This window comes from Perca fluviatilis, chromosome 9 (genome assembly GCF_010015445.1).
Source record: "Perca fluviatilis chromosome 9, GENO_Pfluv_1.0, whole genome shotgun sequence".
Lineage (NCBI taxonomy): Eukaryota > Metazoa > Chordata > Actinopteri > Perciformes > Percidae > Perca > Perca fluviatilis.
The window spans coordinates 10,979,725-11,000,335 of NC_053120.1; the positions used below are offsets into that span (position 1 = coordinate 10,979,725).

The window sequence follows — 20,611 nt, forward strand, 5'->3', positions numbered from 1 at the left end:
ACGAAAATATCTGAAACAAATCAGGCATCAATCCTTGGGACTTTCTTCATGCATGTCAGACATTATTCATTGCAAAACACTGCCTACACAACAGTAATTGCTCACAGTAAAATAATGGGGGTTTAACCAGGCGAATGTGAACTGTATTTGATCTCCTCGAAGTACTTTAATCTCACAGTCAGATCTTTTCACATCCAAAAAATATACAAACAAAGCCAAAATATCACATAATGTCCATTTATTCCAAAAGTGATTTAATAGCTTTCTACAAGTGTTTTTGGATATATCTTGTCTATAAGCAGCACTATGAGATTATGGGATTTTTGAATAGTAGTATGAGAGGTAAATGTTTGAATTTTTCGACTTTATCATCCAGATATTATGTAACTTAGGGTAGAAACAACACTTTCTCCTCATAGAGCAGGGGTGGAGAGCAAACCTTTTTGATTGTAGGCTGAAAACCGAAAAATACAAGGAGTCACGGGCCAAACAATAGTAAATGCATAGTTTTCAACCAGTTACACTGCAATGAAATCAGCGTTTCTAGAACAGAAAACCCCATATCAAAATAACTACACAACACTATACAGATTAACGTTGGCCATTACAGTTGGTTATTGGTGTGCCCACACATTACAAAAAGTATTTCTGTATCTGCTGCTCCTAAATTTTATAACTAACTTAAAAATAACTTAAAAACTCTAAAACAGTGCATGACCTAAGTGCCCACTTAAAATAGTATGGTGTTATGTGTTAATCTGTAAATAAATTCAGTTAAAACAGGCAGAACAGGCAGACAATTCCATATATTGGTTTCTGTTCATGGCCTTAGAGATGACGGTGCTATGTGTAAATCTGCAAGTCTATTATTAGTAAGATGCAGACTAAAAAACACAGTTAAATTTCAAAATGAAAGTGTTCAAAAAAGTCAACGCTTTCTGAAATTTTCAGCACAAACTCGCTATCTTCTTGGTTTCACCATGTTCGTGTTTTTATCAAGTAATCAATATTTTTAGGTCAAGTAGTTGTTAAAGATGGGAGGGACATCTAGTGTTTGAACTATGATGTGCAATGTACAAATAAGGCATATTTCTGATACATTGTACTGTGTACAATGTATCAGAAATATGCCCTATTTTAAAAAAATCCACCCCTGACCATTTAAAAACGAGCAGTGGGATGCAGATTGCCCAGGAACCGTAGTTTGGCCACCCCTGTCATAGAGGGTTCTGCTTGCTCCTGCTAAGGAGACAGTTTTGTCTGCAAAGTTAAAATTTAGATTTGTCAATTCCTGTGCAGGGCCTCTTCCTGCTGGTGATGAGGGTTGGGTACCTTTCGAATCTGAACCATTACCACTACCGATATCGGTACCTGAAATGGTACTTTTTTCTGTACTTTCCCTCTGTAATTACAAAAAAAATTATTTCAGTTGTAAAAATAATTCCAAACCTATTTACTTAGAACATTATGTTATTTATTTAGAATATTTTACACTGAAAGGAATTAAACAAAAATAAAAATAAAAACCCTTCCTCTCTCCTCCCAAACCCATCCCTACAACCTATTAAAAAGAATAATTATTAATTTCTTACTCACTGTAACTTTTATTCTTGTATTTGTATATTATTTGTATATTATTGTGACTGTTTTATTTTCATCATGACCGTTTTTAATTGCTCTTTAATGTTTCAAGTAAAGCACTTTAAATTGCCTTGTTGCTGAAAGGTGCTGTAGAAATAAAGTTGCCTTGCCTTGCAACCTCAGCCTGTCAGTCATTCCCCAGGGCACAGAAACCACCATTGTGCCTGCTCGTCTCAGAGGAAGTGTAATGTCAGAAGCTCCGCCATTAACATCATATCACAGTGAGAGGTGTCTGTGTGAAGTTTTGAAAAACTGTAACCACACTTGAAACCGCTTTATCGGCATCGCCGTGACTCACTGTGACTTCAAAAAAACTGCAGAGCTGACGTAGTTTACTCGAGTTTACTCCGTCCGCACCAGTGCGTCCAACACGGACCTCTACTCTCTGTCAACATGCAGAGAGGACAGATAAGCTTGCGCTTACTCTCAGGTACCGAAATTTAGCACCGTTTGATTTAATGTGAACCAATACTCGGTAGTACCGACGTGATTCGGTCATTACCGGTAAAACTACCGGGTTCGGAATCCAACCCTACTGGTAATCACATGGAACACTAGAATTTCAATTCAGGTAAATCTCCAGCATCTCAGCTGTCTGTTGAAGCAGCTCATTTTATTATTTAGGCTGAAAAGCCAGATGTGTTTTTATCCAAAGCTTTTAGCCTCCTAATGTCTGTAAAACAACTGTCACCAAAACAGACCAGGGACATCGAGGTCCACAGCAGAAATTAAACAATAAAGGAACACTATTAGACTGCAGGTTATATATTTTTAATCCCTGGTGACAGTTGGGCTCTGAAAGGCTTTAAAACCCAACAATACCTTCACCGGAGCATATTCACACTCCTGCATCAGAACAATCCAGTGGCTATTACTTGAGACGGAGAGGAGAGGGGAGGTGTGGGGAGAAGAGGAGAGGAGGATGAGTTAGCGAAGAAGGAAGAGGAGAGGAGGAGGGACTAGATTGGAGAGGGTAAAACAGAACAAAAAAAGAGAAGAGAAGGAAGAGAGGACAGAAGAACAGTAGAAGAGGAAGAAGTGGGCGAGGAGGAGGATGACAGAAGGGGACTATGGAAGAGAAGAGAAGAAAGAAGTGAAGAGAAGGATGGAAGGAGGGAAGGAGGAGGAGAAGGAGGGTAGAAGAGGCGGAGAAGAGCGAAAGTGAAAAATAAAGAGTCGGTGCGTAGGCGACAAGAAGAGGTCAGATATCATAACCTCATACTAATCAATAATTGATCAACACTCTTCTCCCACAGCTTTAAAACCTATATTATATGATCCTGTATTCAATGCCTCCTCTTTTAATAGCCAAACATCTGGTGGCTATACTCTGATATCTTCTTTAATACTTTTTTTTCTATAATAAGTAAAGTTCTGTTATTTTTTATAATCTATAACTCAGTTGTTCTATTACCCGTTATGCACCAGCCTCTAACACCCAGCTTCTATTCTAACACCTCCATCTATTAATACCCCACTGTCTAAACCCCTGACAATCTCTACATCCATCACTCTATATATTTCCATTCGCTCACTCCCACTCATCCTTGTTGCCTCTAATCCATCATTCTTCTTATTCACTTTCATCTTAACACTTCCATACTTTCCACATCCCTCCATCCTCGTCACCTCTCTCCATGTCACCGACGGGCTCGTTCTAAATCGTCTTCTCTTCCCACCTCGGAAACCTATCAACATCTGTCTGTCACCTCCTCCACTGGGAAAAAAGAAGTGAGGTGAGAGGAAGGAGTTTCCACCACGGGTTTACATTCAGCAGATTCTAAATAATGATGATGTTTGCAGCGAAAATCAAACACATAATACAATTTGAAACTACTAAAAAAAAAAAAAAAATAAACAACCAAAAAAAAAAAAAAAAAAAAAAAAAAAAAAAAAAAAAAAAAAAAAAAAAAAAAAAAAAAAAAAAAAAAAAAAAAAAAAAAAAAAAAAAAAAAAAAAAAAAAAAAAAAAAAAAAAAAAAAAAAAAAAAAAAAAAAAAAAAAAAAAAAAAAAAAAAAAAAAAAAAAAAAAAAAAAAAAAAAAAAAAAAAAAAAGACGTAGGACGAAAAGGGAAGAAGGGGGAAGAGAGGAGGAGAGAAGGGCAGGGGAAGGGAGCGAAGAGGAAGGTCAGAAGGAAGAGGAGAGGCAGGAGAGGATGGAGAGAGATAATGTTTGGCATCAGGCTCAAACCTTTATCGTACACAGGAAAGCAGCAGTAGCAAAATGTAAATAGAACACATTTATATAGCACTTTTCTAGTCTTAACAACTACTCAAAGTGCTTTCACATAGTAGAGGAATCATTCACCATTCACACAATGTGGCTTAGGATGCCGTAGAAGGTGCCACCTGCTCATCAGATAAACATTCACACACATTTACACTCCTACGCACAGCATCGGGAGCAACTCGGGGTTCAGCATCTTGCCCAGGGACGTTTCGACATGGGACTGCAGGGACAGGGGATCGAACCACCAACCTTCCGATTGGCAGGAAACCGCTCTACCACTGAGCCACAGCTGCCTGCCACAGCCAAAAAACGATACTAACTTCCCTCTTGGGAAATAAAGGTGGATTCATACTACAGAACAGAGGCGGCAGCAGCAAGTAGCAGGCAGGAGTAGCTAAGCAGAGCACTGACGGCTTCAGTGCATTGTCATGATTAAGAGATAGATATACAGGATTCTGCAGTGAGAGGAGTCAGTTTATTCAGCTAACTGCCTGAACTAGCTCACAGACTTCAAATAAAATCAGCTGCCCACTCCCATCCAAAACCCTTTGAAGTCTCTGACCTCCTGCGGCTGGGGATGACTCCGACTTCAGGGCAGTTTGGAGGCGGGGGGCTGAGGTGACGGGCGGGCCACCACTCCTCTTCGCCAGCACTGCTCACATGGAGAACATCCCCGAAATGAAATGGCAGGGCCTGATTGGGAGCGCTCAGATCTGGCGCACTTCCGTCGTAGTCGAACAACGCTCTGCAGACAGCCAGACAGAGAAAAAAACAAGCATACACATTTAGTCAAAAATTCACAAAAAATAAAAATACTCAATTGCAGTGTGACAATACAATCTGCTGTAGGGGACACAAACAGATTTGTGATTCATTTGGTGACTGATGATTTAATGCTTCTTGTTTTGCATTGTCCTAAGTATGAAACCACCAAACACAGGAAGAAATGTCATAAATGTCACTATATATTTTATATCCTTAATCCAATTTGTCCTGATGCCTTTCACATTTCTCTCAACTATTGCCAACATCTTGACAGCTATAATAAACACTTAAATAAAACAAACTGACAAGACAGATAGACAGTGTTGCAGTAAATAAAATCCAAAACAGCTGAGGACTGCTTTCCTACACTAGTAATTTATGCCCTTGTCTGTGTGTACATGCCAATGTGTGTGTGTGTGTGTGTGTGTGTGTTTGTGTGTGCAGTTGTACACATCTGTCTGTGTGAATGTCAGTCTGTTTATGTGCAATTGTGTGCGTATGTTGTGTGTGTGTGTGTGTGTGTGTGTGTATGTGTGTGCGTGTGTCTGAACGGTGACCACAGAGTTCCAAACCTGTCCAGAGGGAAAAGACCTGGAAAAGTAGGCCAGCAATGTGTGTGTGTGTGTGTGTGTGTGTGTGTGTGTGTGTGTGTGTGTGTGTGTGTGTGTGTGTGTGTGTGTGTGTGTGTGTGTGTGCAAAGGAACTAGAGCTGAAATAACTGGCATCCCCTAAAGTCCCTACTGCCTTCATCAATAAAACAGAACATAGACAGGGAAGGAGAAACTGAGAGAGAAAATCATCAGACAGAGAGGTAGACAGAGAGTCTGACATCAGTACGAAAAAACACAACCTCGTGTTTTATTTATGTTAGATTAAAGATGAGAAAAGTAACCTTCACAAGGTGCATTATATATTTAGCTGGCTGCTAAAATGTGACTTGGTGATCTTTAAACCAGATCAAACTGGTGGAAACTGGTCTAACTTATTAGCAGGGAGCGCCAGGACCACCAGGAACCATGGCCAGTAACAGATTATTTTACAGGTATGTTTTTTCCTGATAATTCTTGAAATTTTACTAGAAAAAAATGGGGTGTGGTACTAATTACAGGAAAAAAGAACGACAAGTCCTCCAAATAAAAAAAATAAATAAAAAATACACTGTCCATTCCCTCTACAATAACATGTTAAGTTTTTCTGATCTGATGCCCCCGTCAGCATGCAATGGCAAAATTTCACGAATAACTGTTGAAAAAAAATCTGTTTGATGATGCGGCAACGCTATTGTTAACCTTGGTTAGGTTTCAGCAAAAAAATAATAATAATAATAACTTGGTTAGGTCTAGGGAAAGATTGTGGTTAGACTACATTGCTTAGGTTTGGGGAGCTGTATGAGTGAAAACATGTAAAAAGTAATACTGTATTGTGTTATGTATAAAATAGGTATTCTGCTGTGATCAGAATATCATTACATCAGATGGCAATTATTTCTGTGTCTCTACATGTATTTCTCTTTATTGCATTTTTTTATGAACTTTTTGTACACTAACACTTCAAATGTATTTTTGATTTTGTATGTCTACATTTGTCTTATGTCCTTTGGTTGTGGTTTTTATATAAGCTGTTACAGGTTTCTACCACACCCTCACATGTATTTTTGTATTTCTTTAATGAAATTAGTTTTTTATGTTCTGTGAAACAAATAAACTAAAACTAAATATACCAAAATATTGGTACTGAATCAGCAGTTTCACAACTTAGTGAGACATTTAGAGATGTTTCCGTATTATAAGAAATTAAAATGTTCTAAATTAGTAAAGGACATAAGAGAAGGAGACGGCACGTGAAAGGTTACAGGACATACAAGAGATATGAAGTGGAGGGTACATTTACATTAGTGGGTCCACAGATACATACAAGAGTAAATAAAGGGCAGCTGTCAGATGTGAGTATATAAATAACCTGATAGAAGAAAACAAACAAGAGCGCTCTCATTTTAGGAGTTTTGCACATCCCAAATGATTTTTGCAGCAGCCAGGTTACACTGATGGATAGTGTGTGGTATTATTAAGGCCACAGCTATGTAAATGTAACTCCAAATCAATTACCTGTTCTCAGTATTAAAGTCAATTCAATTCCTATATGGGATCCTCTGAAATCTGATTACGAGAGTGAAGGAACACAGGAATTGCTGAAGTGCTTTAGACTGGCCTAATACCGTGTGTGTGTGTGTGTGTGTGTGTGTGTGTGTGTGTCTTAACCTTTGTATATAACATTTGTATAATCAAATAGCATAGTAGTGCTGGCTTACTGTATTGAAATTCAACATGTCCCTCAAATTTCATCGTACTGCAGTTTATGTGCAATAATTTGAAATGTTCTTGTAAAGAAAATGGATTTTTTTTAGCAAGGTTACCCTAATGGATCGTTTATTATTAAGGCCACATGTACAACTCTAAATTAAATACCAGCGGTCAGTATTACAGGCATTTTAATTCCTATGTGGGAACCTCTGAAATCCAATTACTCGAGTGAAGGAACATAGTAATTACTGCAGTGTAACAGAAACACCTGGTCATCTTTTACACCTTTTCATAGTGAGTGCTTTTTTTGCACAGCCAAAAATATTGTTTAAACTGCATTGTGTTTGAACTTTTCACTGAATACTTGTATAAGATTAATGCGGTGAGAGGTGAATATGCAGGGTAATTCACTGGAATGCGACCGAAGGATCATTCAAAACAATAAGTAAGTAATAGTTTTGTAACTGTTCTTTTATTTATATTGCATGTTGAACTTTTGCTATTATCATATTATAAATCTGATAAAATATAATATATTATCAGAATAAAAGTCAGACCACATTCTAACAACTTACTCAAAAAAGCCCCTGAGCAATTTAAAAGCATATTATTCAGTTTCGAAAAACAAATATCCCCAAACATTTTGGTTGCATAAAATGCATTAAAATAGTAGGGGTGGGAATCACCAGAGGCCTCACGATACGATATCATCACGATACTTATGTCACGATACGATAATATTGCGATTTTAAACATATTGCAATATTCTGCGATATATTACAATGTGTTTACCTTTTTTCCAACTTCAAATTCTTCCCAATTTCAAATGATGTCCCCAAAGGAAAACTTGTAGGAAACATCTGTTTTATCTAAAAAGATACATTTCTCTGTTTGTTCATCTCACTTCAATTTTATTGTTGCAAAATGTGATTGTCAAGCAGACAGACTGACCAAAACATATATCATAAAAGATCGATACTTGGCGTCTGTGTATCGATACAGTATTGCCACGAAAAATATTGCGATACTATGCTGTATCGATTTTTCCCCCACCCCTATAAAATAGATATCTGCACCAAAGTACAGCAGAGATTGGTTTACTTCTTCAGTGCATAGTGAGTCCTGAGTCTAAGCCGCCATACAGCCCTCAAAACACCAATCAATGCATCATTTGACCACAGACTATAATAACGTATCAGGTCTGTTAGCACTTTACCTTACTTTATATTTGCCTGCTCTTATAGCAAAGAAATGCTAATATGCACAATATGCAGCTGCATGAATAAAATAATACAAAAATGAAAAGACTTTGTAGCTATCCCTAACTTTCCAGGTGGATCTTTGCACAGTATATTACAATGCCAAGCTATCGAGCCACACACACACGCACGTACACACCTTTCACACAAAGGACAATCGTACATATGTCACATTGCCTCAGTGACATTTCCTCTAGGAAAAGGTTAGTCTACTTACACACACACACACACACACACACACACTCAGCACCAGACAGCCCCAATCTGTCACGCACCGACAGCCTTGCCTCGACCAATCAGTTGCCAGTCTGAGCCCTCCTTTTTCATATTTCATGCTGATTGGTCATTTTTGTGCAGTAACCAGATACAGGAACTTCATTACAACAGTGATTTATTATGTGGGCTGTTGGGGAGGTTTAATACATTATTCTATATAACCTTGAAATGATCATGGCCTGGTTTTGACAAAACTCGGCGTTGTCATTAAGATCCATTATTAAGTCCAAAATTATACAGTCAGGTACAGAGTGCTCTGTTTTATAACATGCTAGCAGCGTGGCTCAAGAGATGCCAATATAGGCCTCTCCACCACTTTGGACCAGACTGAAACATCTCAACGACTATTGGCATGACATTTTGTCCAGAAAACCCTTTAGGATGAATAGTAATAACACCTCGTCTAGTGTTATTATAAAGTCAGAATTTTTATTTGTCCAATATTTTGGATTTTGAACAAATACCTGCAAAAGTAATAACGTGTGGTTTCTGTATTATGTGTTTAAGGCGAATTAGCAAATGTTAGCATGCTAACATGCTAAACTAAGATGGTGAACATAGTTAACATCTGATGTGCCACAGAGTGGATAACCTTACAGAGTTGCTAGCATGACTGCAGACTTTTTCATTATTATTATTATTATTATTATTATTATTATTATTATTATTATTATTATTATTATTATTATCTGTTTGTTCAGGATTGAATTAAGCATAAGTACGCTTTTATGTCCCCTGCTATCTTTCTATGGAACTGACTACAAAATGATTTAAAGCTGAACGTTTCATGCGGGAGACTTAATAAGGAGCTGACTTTCATTTAGTTTTTCGTCTGTGAACCTGCTGTTACTATTGACTATAAGAGCAGTTTAAAAAAACAAATGTTGCTCTTTCTTCTATGTGACATTGACTCTATTTTCTTATTGTTCTGTAAAATATATACCAGCAATCATGTGTCTGTAATGGCACTCTAAACAGGGTCACCCTTGAAAAGATTACTTTTTTTTTCATTGCGCAAAAAAAACTTGATATGTGTATACAATTGTTCAAGCTATAGTGCGTAGTTTCTGTCGCCCCCCCCATGAGGAATTCTAATTAATGACAACAACGCTGTCCACGTGACGCAATCCTTCGGTGGTCGCGCACCACTCCATACCCCACCAGTTGCTAGTAGCTCAAGGAGGAAACGGTGGATTAAAAAACATGGACTCTTCAGAAGAGGTAATTATCTTGTAGTTTTTATGTCCTCTTCGTCTCCAAAGCTGACTGCTTCTGCACGAAAATCGCTGGACGTCAACATTTTGTGAACATAGCCATACTGAGAAATACAGAGAGAGTTGTGTGGAGCCGATAGGCTTAATTAGCTTTGTATCAACTCATCTGGCAATGGCTCGAACGTAATGGACATTCATTAAAATAAATTGTTGCACACTATAGGTTTAAATTTGCCTTAAAATACTATAACCTTCCTCTTTTTTTTTGCAAAAAATGTAGTTATAGCTAAATAAACTTAATAAACTAAAAAAGTTCATTATTATTGCACCATTTCACTCAAATGCAGCAAATGCTTTTCAGCATATCAAAACAATCAATGTGTAAATATGCTAATGCAGGCTTCTTCTGATTTAATCAAATTAGTGGTGGCCATTTCTCCTCACTTTAAAGCTTAGATCAGGCCCAAAAAATCAAGCCCGACCCTATCCGAGCCCGTGCACGTTGTGTCCGAGCCCGGCCCGGCCCGACACATTAACTGTAATCATGAGCCCGAGCCCGATATAAACCAGACAGTTTTTTAATATGTGAGCCGTTATACCTGACGTTCTCAACTACAATTCTGAGTTGTTTGAACTACAGAAATGTAGAATTAGAATTATCTGTTTAGAATTATCTTAACGAATAATGCAACAAGGACGAATGTATGCAGGCTAAACAGCGTTGTTTGTTTATTCAGAATGGAATGGATCACAAATGGATCCGAATGAAGAAATGTAAAAAAAAAAAAACTCCAGCCGAATAGTGTGGGTAACAGACCAAGGCAGCAACATAATCAAAGCCCTGGAGCCATATAGGAGACTTTCTTGTCTCGATTACCTAATTAATACTGTCCTTTGCCACGACGCACTGACTGACAACGCACCGGACATAGGAGAGACCATATCTGCTGCTAAAGGACTCGTGAGATATCTGAAACAATCTGGCCTGGTTGCGCAATTATCAAAGACAGTGCTACAGATGGGTGAAACACGATTTAGCACAGTTTACCTCACACTCAAGTCAGTGCAGGAAATCTACCCAGAGCTACGGGAGAAGCTGGAGAGGCATAGCTTTCTCCCCAACCAATTAGGCTAATAAAGTAATGATTAAAAAAACACAAATGCTTGATCAAGGGCCCGGCCCGAGGACAGTGGCGGGAAATATTGGCCCGACCCGGCCCGTGGGTCGGGTCAAGTTCGGGCTCGAGCAGAGAATCTAAACTCTACCTCACTTTCAGCCAAAACCAAATAAAAACAGTGGGTGCATGCTTAATTTATGCTAATGATAGTCATGCCTATGGGTGACTACTTAAAAATTTACTAAGGGTGACGGCAAGCAGCTGCAATGTCTCCTCATATTTTTCTATGAAATCTATAGTTCACAAAGGGGATGGGCCATATTTTTGGTGGGTATGCCAAGTAGGTCATTCAAGGATTTACAAAGGATTGTGGGTCCGCAGGCACTGGCTTAAACACACTCGTAACAATGTAATAAAAAGAATCATATTTCAGTCACATATTCAATAAAAATCAATCAGCTTGTCCCACCGTCAGTCTGATAAATCTCTGACACTTGTTGGACTACAGATTCCAGAGAGCTGAATGTGACCTTTGGCCTCTAGCTGCCTGTACAGAGTCTGAGCCCAGCCCTGCTGCGTTTGTGACTCAGTCTGTGAGAGAGGTGACTCTGTTCCAGCTGCTGCCTTTTCCTTCCAGGCCACTTGCACACAGTTTAGGTCAGATGTTCCTTTCATGCTTGGACCAGATATAGAAACAAACACTGAATGTTTTGGTGCTCATTTCTCAAACCTAAGGTGATGTTACAGGCACAAGAGTCTGTCACAATGTCAAAAAGAGCCAGTTTAGGTTTATTAGTCATGACTGGGACACTCTTCACAGTTTACTACTTTTGAAAAAAATCCTCTATAAGACATCTAGATATCTTTAACTCTTGCTCCTTTTTGTGCGCAAGACTGTCAAAATAAATTCAAATTGTTCTTGTTCTTGAACCCTTGAGATTACAGTTCTGACCTAGGCCTCTTCTGAAATGGCACTCTTTGTTAACAATCAAATAGTCAGAATTACTCCAAGTGATAATGGAGCAAGCCTACAGAGAAGCCAAAATGGTAAAAATGTTAGATTGTTCTCACCCTTTTTCTTTAAAAGTATCCTGTTACACAATAAGCAACTGTTGATAGTGTGCTCTTGATGTGGTTTACACAGATATAATTGTGAGGCTTTGTGTTTCTAAATGACTGACAAAGTTCAATGAATATTTAACCGGATGTCATCCCAAACAATGTATCCCTCCTCTGGGTCAGTGTTCAAGCCGCTGCTTGTTAAAGGCGTAACCCCTGACACAACTCCAACAGGCTGCCTGTATTCATAAAAAATCATTGTGACTTCTCCCTCTTTGACTGCTCATTGGAGTCACTTTTATTCATCCAAGAGTGAAATACACATCTAGAAAAACTTCAAATGTTTCAAATTCAAATTACAGACTGTGGCTGATATTTGCTCTCCAACAACAAATGTTTTGAATTCATTTTCAGTTGAATCGTAACCAATACAACCTTAAAATGTTTCCTAAAGCAAAACCAGTGAAATAAATCATTAGTGTGATTATTACAGCTGCTTTTCCTGTCTTTGTTTTCCATTGTATTGATCTTCCAAGAGCTTCAATGTGACTTATCTGGACCCAGCGACCTAGCGTTTAATCAATACTTCAAATGCTGTGATTCTTGTGAAGAGAGGATCTCAAAAGTGTAGTCGGATTAGGACTGACACTGCTTCTGGGCTCTGCAGAGGAAAGTAAGGATAGACGGGGTGATTCAGAGAAGCCTGAACAACCAGGACAGGCAAGGACAAGAGGACAGAGAAACACACACACACACACACACACACACAAAATCGAGTTGACAGCTAATGGATGTGTTTGTGTGTTCGACAGTATTTGCCAGACAGATCTAATTGTGATTTTAAACGTGATAACCTCTCTTTCAGCATCTCACAAACACAAAACGTCAAGCAGATAGCCGAGATAAGACCTTATAATAGTTGTGTCACACCGAAGGACACTAGACAATCAGTCAACTCTGACCGCTGTGTGTTTGTGTTACCTGACGTAAAGCGTGCGTTTCTGTGTGGAGCGGAGCGACGTGGAGCTGGAGCTGACACTGCTGGTCATCATCTGTTCCCTCAGGTCATGGATCTTCGCCTCGAAACGACTGTACTCTACACACACACACACACACACACACACACACACACACACACACACACACACACACACACACACACACACACACACACACACACACACACACACACACACACAACACACACACACACACACACACACAAAGAAACAAATGCTGTTAGACCCAGCAGACTTCAGGTGACAGGTTTTAAAAATACACAAACTGTTGAAATATAGAAAATCTAATTTACAAGCTACCTGTTACTTCACATTAGAAGCAGCTGAGTGGTTTTTTTACGCTTCAATCATCTTTGCTCAGAGGTTCAGAAACCACATTACAGTTTGTAGATCAAAGAGAAGAACAGAGGCGTGAACAGTTTTAAGGGAGGTGGGGGGTTGGCACACCGTGTTAACCACATTTCCTACAAATGGCTGTGGTACAATAAGTACAAGATGCATTTTGAGATGTGATGAAAATTGCAAGAAGTTTGTTCAAGCGCAGAAGGGATTGTCTCAGTGTTGGGCTACCCTGCTTCACTACAAAAACACACAAATTGCAAACACGCACACACACACACACACACACACACATACACACACACACACACACACACACATTTATGGACATGCAGACACAAGCATTGAGCTGTCAACAGATTCTCTACAGCCATAATCTAATAGTCTGTTTGATCTGAATATTAACTCCTGTTGCATCAGACTGGGTCCATGTCAATATCATCATAAACACAGACATTTACACAATTATACGTACGTACACACACACACACACACACACACACACACACACACACACACACACACACACACACACACACACACACACACACACACACACACACAAACAAAACACACACACACACAAACAACAAAACACACAAACAAAAAAAAACAAACACACAAACACACACACATGCTGTTTTGTTATTCATGAAAGCCGATATCAGAATGTATTTATTAAGATAAATCCATCCTGCAGTGTGCATGGAAATAACTGGTTTATCTGGCTGAGAAAGCAAGCGAATGGCCTGTTGTTGGTGGATCAGGTGTCACTGATTGAATAGGAGGAGTAAGTTGATTGGGAGCTTCCTGAAACAAAGAGAACACAAAAAAAAAAAAACAAAAAAAAACCAGAACAACAAGTTTGAAATGCTGGGCAGAGATTTAGAGGTCTGGAATAAAGCTATCATACCATTTCCTTCACTACTTGTTTCATAAGTCTATCATAGAACTAAAATTGGGATTCAGTCTTTGTCAAACATACTGTTTGACTACAAGAATAACAATGATTTAAAAGCAAGTTGTTTCTTTGTGAGGAGAACTGACACAATACTGTTGTAACACATGTTGTGTTGTAGGTGGAAAACAGGCAAGTCTGCGCTGAACACGCGTCACATTATACATGCACATGAGTTCACACGGTGACGTTCAAGCTCAGCAGTGGTGTGACAGCATCATTGGTGCAAGAGTTATTAGTTAGCTCATATTTACTCATTGGCTGGACCTAACCTACTGGAAACACACAAAGCTGGAATCAATGCAAACAGAAAAACAGCAACCGTAATGTTGCAACACGTGAATATATGTTTCATCCTCAAACCTGTGCAAATTCAAATTTTACAAATGTGTTTGCTGATGTTTTACACAAATAAAACAATGCATTTTCAGCAATTCCAGTTTTAATTGCCGGGAAGAACTGCATCCCCATCTCACTTGAATGACAAGTAATTAATTGTGAGAGAGCAACCAGTTGGCCAATCAATGCAAAGTGCAATCATTTGCTCACACACTCAGCAAAGCAGCCCTGCGCTTTTTTAGTATCCTCCTGCTACATGCTGCAAAAACACTTTAGTTTCTGACCAATTTTTATTTTAGTGGTCATAAAAATGTCATTGTGCCTCTTTAATTATAAATGTACATTATTTATGGAAATGCACAAAGTGGAAAAACAAATGAAGTAATGTGTTCTCTAATGTGCATTCGTTGCTTTTTTTAAATTTAGGCTTCTTTTAGCAGAAAAAAAAAAAATACTTTTATCAAGCAGGTTGCTCTCTCAAAATGTCAGTAAATGTTTATATTTTTAATTCAGAGTGGCTGAACAAACAGCAGATAAGTGTGTAATAAATCCTTACCTTACTGTCCTCTAGTCTACTTAACGCCACACAGCTTCCCAGAAACCTCTGAACTAACACACGGATGACTACGCCGCTGGCAATAAGCCTGCAAAAGCCCTTCTGAAGGATGTCCCTATGTCTGTCTGTGTGTATGTGTGTGTGTGTGTGTGTGTGTGTGTGTGTGTGTGTGTGTGTGTGTGAACCATTGCTGAGGACTAGAGAATCTAATTAACCCTGAGTAATTCAATCATACTCAAGGTACACACGGTCATACACACACACACACACACACACACCCAAACACTCTCACACACACACACACACACACACACACACACACACACACACACACACACACACACACACACACCTGCATGCGCGCCCACGCGCACGCACACACACACACACCCACACACACAAACACACACACACACACACACACACACTCACACACACACCCACACACCCAAACACACACACGCACATGCGCGCCCACGCACATACACGCACACACACACACACACCTGGAACCTGCAGGATCTCCTGACGGTTCCTGTTTTTTTTCTCCCTATTTCTGTTTTTATTACCTTGTTTACCTCTCTGAATACACACTCAGCTTCAGAACACGGGCACAAACCAGCCTACAACACCCAGATATCAACTCTGATTTGCCCCAAAGTGTTTATTTATCTGACACATTGACGCACACAGACACGAACAACTAAACTGTACTAAATCGTCTCTAAGCCACACACTACTCAGAGTAACACGATCTCATGCTTTCATGTTCTGGAAAAAGAACTTTGATGGATTGGTTATTAGTTGACAAGAGGATTCACCTGCATGTGTCCAGTATTGAACTCGCTACATCCAATGCTAAATGTTACATGCAGACAGCATGAAGAGAATCACAATTGCAACACTTACACACACAGAAGCACAACTGCCTCCAATCTCGGGATCAAAATGCCCTTTTGCTGAGAATTTCATTTCTTGCTTTAACCTTAAATAATGTCATTGCTGCCCTCAGTCCGGCATTTTCAATCTCAGCTCTAAGCCATTACAAATTGGTTGATCATATTTCTGTTTGTCTGACTGGACACCCCATAGAATGATCACACACATCAATATCACCTGATACCATGTGAACTTTCATCATCAGCATCTAACCGTCTCTGTCAACACACATTGCCTCGATGCAGCATTATGGGATTATGAGGAAGACAAAGAGGCACGGAGGGAGGGAGAAAACAAGACAAAATGAAGAGAAGGAGAGGAAATGGATATATGACTGTTACTGAGTTTAGATGTATCGCAGAAAGACATCTGATACAGTGGACTAAAGAATAAAGGCAACAGTTTATCAATGAGAGGAAACGCTGAAAACAAAGACTGTGTTGCAGCTAAGATATAAGTGTTACTGAGTCCTGAAGAGTAGGAGATCATCTTGTGCTTTAAGACCACAGCTAGTGCTGAGAAGTCAGAGCTGCAGTCGCGATCACCTTTTCTAAGTCTCAAAAAACAAATCCAGCGATACAGCAAAAGTACCACAGCAAGAGAACAAAAAAGCTGTTGATATTAAACCACAGATGTTTCCACATCACTAATTATTTCTTACACTGTGAGAGTCATTAGACCACAGACAGCGTAGCAGCCAACTTGTTAATGCTGCATCACTGATCACAGGGATAACCGTGTCACCAGATCATCTGTCGTCTTCAGTCCAATAACACCTTTAGCATAATTCCCCAAAACACTTCCTGCACCAAAGGCATTGTTAAGGGTTAAACTGTTATCCATGCCATGGTGTTACAAGAGGCAGTATGTTAACAAGTAAATCAGTTCAGGTCTGTCTCTCCCAAACTCCCGCACAGCTGTACTCACATGCTGCTGGTAGACAGGCAGGCTCAACAACGTCCGCACGATGTGATGCCGGTACGGTGGATTTCGGATAAGTGTTTGTGCGTATGAGAGTGGGGTTTTGCTGCTTAGAGTCCCGGTATGTGAATGAGAGGAAAGAAATGTGCATGTGTGTGTGTGAAACAGAGATGTGTGTGTGTGTGTGTGTGTGTGTGTGTGTGTGTGTGTGTGTGTGTGTGTGTGTAAAACAGAGAGAGAGAGAGAGAGAGAGAGAGAGAGAGAGAGAGAGAGAGAGAGAGAGATGATGGAGAAGATCTAACGCCAGCTCCACATCGGATCCAGCATGTGAGCGAGCCAGAGCAGAAAGATGTGAATGTGTGTGTGAAAAGAAGTGTGTGTAAGTATGCAGTGTGGCACAGAGAAGATAATGTGTGTGTGTATGTGTGTGTGTGTGTGTGTGTGTGTGTTTGTATGTGTAAAATCAGTCCAGTGTTGCTCAGCTGCCACAGAAACAACAGATGCTAACTCTTTCTCTCCACTACACTCCTCTCTTTCTCTGTCCCTCGTTCGCTGGTGCGTTCTTTTGCTCCTCCCCCTCTTTGACAGCAGCTTGCTGTAGGGCGGAGACACACACATGCACGCGCACACACACACTCACCAACAGACACACACACACACATACACACACACACACACACACACACACTGTTTCCTCAGGTCACTCATGCAGGAAGCTGAGTCGATGCCAGGCTCTCCTGCCCTACTTTGGCCCAGGGAATCAGTCTGCATGCCACACACACAGGCTAAAGCTTGACCAAGCATTTCAAATATTTATTTTTGGGATGCTTAATTAAAACCTCAATTCAAATTAAATGGATTTTCCAATTATTTTATATGTAAACTGCAATTTTCATTTCATTTAAGTATTTAAACTCTTTCTGCTCTGCATGATTTATGTCTGTCTGTCTCCATCTGTCACTCATCCTCTCTCTGTCTCCACCTTTCTGTCTCTATTTTAAGACTCATTTTCTCCCTTTATTTATTTTTTTACTTTTTTCTCAAGTCAAAGTCTGCAGGTTATGCTATAGGCTTCCATAGTTCCATCAAACAAAGACACATTTCTATCTCTACCTCTTTCTCTGGACATCAAAGTCCCCGGGAGTGATACAGGATCACACATCGAAATGACCACACATGAAGTTTCACGTGATCAGCATCTAACTGTTCCCTGTCAACACACATCACCTCAATGAAGCATTATCAGATTAAGGAGCAAGCTAGAGATGGAGAGAAAAAGAGAGAGAGAGACAGACAAGACAAGACATACTGGAGAGAGACACAGAAAAGGGAGAAGATGGGAGGAGGAGAAGAGGATACAGAGAGTAAAAGGTGGGGGAGGGGTGATGACAGAGACTAATGGCTCTGAGGCTTAAATTCCCTCTTTCCTTCATTAACTTCTCCTCTCCTCTCCTCTCCTCTCCTCTTCTCTCCTCTCCTCTCTCCTCTCCTCTCCTCTCCTCTCCTCTCCTCTCCCTAGAGTAGCATTGTTCCTCCATTCAGCAGCTGGCAGAGACCTTTTCTGCATTGTGCAGCTTCAGTGCAATCTCATCTTTAGGGTTGTGTGCATTGCACCAATAGTTTGCTTTTGGATCACCCTTTCTAATATTGAATCAGAGCTATATTTGTAGAAACATGTATGGACTGTAGATAACCCATACTCTTGCCCGTTCTTTACTTCCCTGCAGGAAGGAGAATGACTTTTATGTCCTATTTCATGTCATTGCTGCTTTAATATTTTTTTGTTTTGTTACATTTAAAAGTACCCTGTGGAGTTTTTGACCAATGGTAGCACTATGGAGCAATGTTTTCATGAGTGTGCCCCCATCTGGTATGTATCAAGCACATGATACCTGCATCTGATTTCAAGCAATTCCACTGATGGACAGTTGGAGGCGGTAATGTGCAGAGAAGGTATGTAGCGATGTGTCAGTAAAGGTAGGGAAGAAGAAGAATGTAAGCTGGCGAACACATTTGTAAACAATTTCAAAATATTCAAAGCATCGGGTTTGCAGATGTTTTATGAACAAGGAAACATTTGCCAGGCCTCATGGATACACACAATGTGTTTTTGTTGAGTAACACTAACTTTACAAGAAAACGCCACAGTGCACCTTTACATTTAACTCTGTATTCTTTCGTTTTATTTCTTCATTTTTCCTGCGTGAATACTTTTACTGTTGCTGCTGCAAAAATCTAATTCCTCCAAGGGGGTAATACAGTTTCATTATCTACATTTCCAAAACATTATGTGCGCTACATATAGTTTTTAATCATTTAGTGGATGTACATATCAGAGTACAAGAGACTAGACGTATTAAAAGAAGCATGCAAGTCATCAAAATCCTCTTGTGCGATGTCCCTCTTGCGCTTTTACACATATACCCTTTATGTCTGATCTGTTGAATAAAAAAGATCCTTGGTAGTTAACGTGTACCAGAATCGATGAGGCTCTAAAAATAGCATTGCGGGAGGAGGCACATCTATAATTGATATGATACAGTACAGTAATCTATATTGGTATTGATTACGGGATCAGATTGCAGAGGAGATGAGAGGAGAGAAAAAGTGACCGGAAAAGGGAAAATAAAAAAGAGAGAAATGTCCTGAATTCAAGTTTAAATTAAAAAAATAAAACAGCTAATAAATGCCTTAGCATGACAGTGAAGCGGCTTAACGTTGCAAATCTGTCACCTTCCTGTTACAAGTGACGCCTCCAATCCCCCAAATCACACTGTGTGGGTGGTGAGTCAGACCATTACCACAGACACCAGTAACACTATAGGGGGGAGGCGCTGACAGGTGGAAAGGAAGGAAAGGGATGAAGGAGAGGAAGGAAACTGAGCACAAAAGAAAGAACAGAGCAATACATAAAGTGACGTAGGAAAAGAAAGGAAAGCAGCCTACTGCATGTTCTACTGTATGTAATTCAGCAGATAATATTCCCACAACTTTGTGTCTGAAAGCTCAGAGATAGAAGTTTCTGTTAATCTTCTACTTAACAACTAGTGCACAACACACACACACACACACACACACACACACACAAACACACACACACATACTCACAAAGTTTAATAAGCAGGCTAACAGAAGTGAAGATAATCCTCTGCATCACCTCAGTATTACTGCTGACAGACACCGCCTCTGTGTGTGTCGTGTGTACGTACAGTATGTGTGACAGTGTGTCTGTGACAGTTGTGTGTAATCCTGGTGACTAATACTGCTGTCAACCTGCAGGCATTACGAGTCCCACATTAGGAAACTTATGGCACAGGAGGAGATAATGTTTAAAAGTCAATACTGAAACATTTTTTTTTTTAACATCCAGTTTTATTTTCTGATCCTCTGTATTGTATGGAGCCCCTAAGGGGACATGAGAAGAAAAAAAAATCAAAAAGTTTCGTTTCATGTGCTCACACGAAACCTTCATCTGCAGAATGAACATTGTTGTTGACTCTTTATGTCAATGACTACAGGCTAACCTTAGTAGCTAGCGCTAGCTAGTAGCTAGCTAGTAGCACGACATAACGGTTACATCTCCTTGGTTGTCTAAATACATCCATCGTTTATTTTGATAAGCATTACTTATTAATACATGCCAAAGTGAAGTGCTATAATGAACATTGTCGTTGACTGT

General features: G+C 39.6%; 1 protein-coding gene across 11 annotated transcripts in view; it reads right to left on the bottom strand.

Annotated features, from left to right (window-relative positions):
- LOC120565065 (discs large homolog 1-like protein) overlaps positions 1 to 20,611 on the bottom strand; it is a 122,675-nt gene that overhangs the window by 13,563 nt on the left and 88,501 nt on the right. For 10 of the 11 annotated variants that reach the window (XM_039810395.1, XM_039810397.1, XM_039810396.1 and 7 more), the window contains 2 exons: positions 12,843 to 12,957; positions 4,433 to 4,615 (listed from right to left, as the gene is read on the bottom strand). In XM_039810395.1, the coding sequence (XP_039666329.1) occupies positions 4,433 to 4,615; positions 12,843 to 12,957 (298 nt within the window). Of the gene's footprint in view, positions 1 to 4,432; positions 4,616 to 12,842; positions 12,958 to 16,938; positions 17,128 to 20,611 lie in introns of those variants that run through there. The other variant, XM_039810406.1, reaches the window with a different exon arrangement.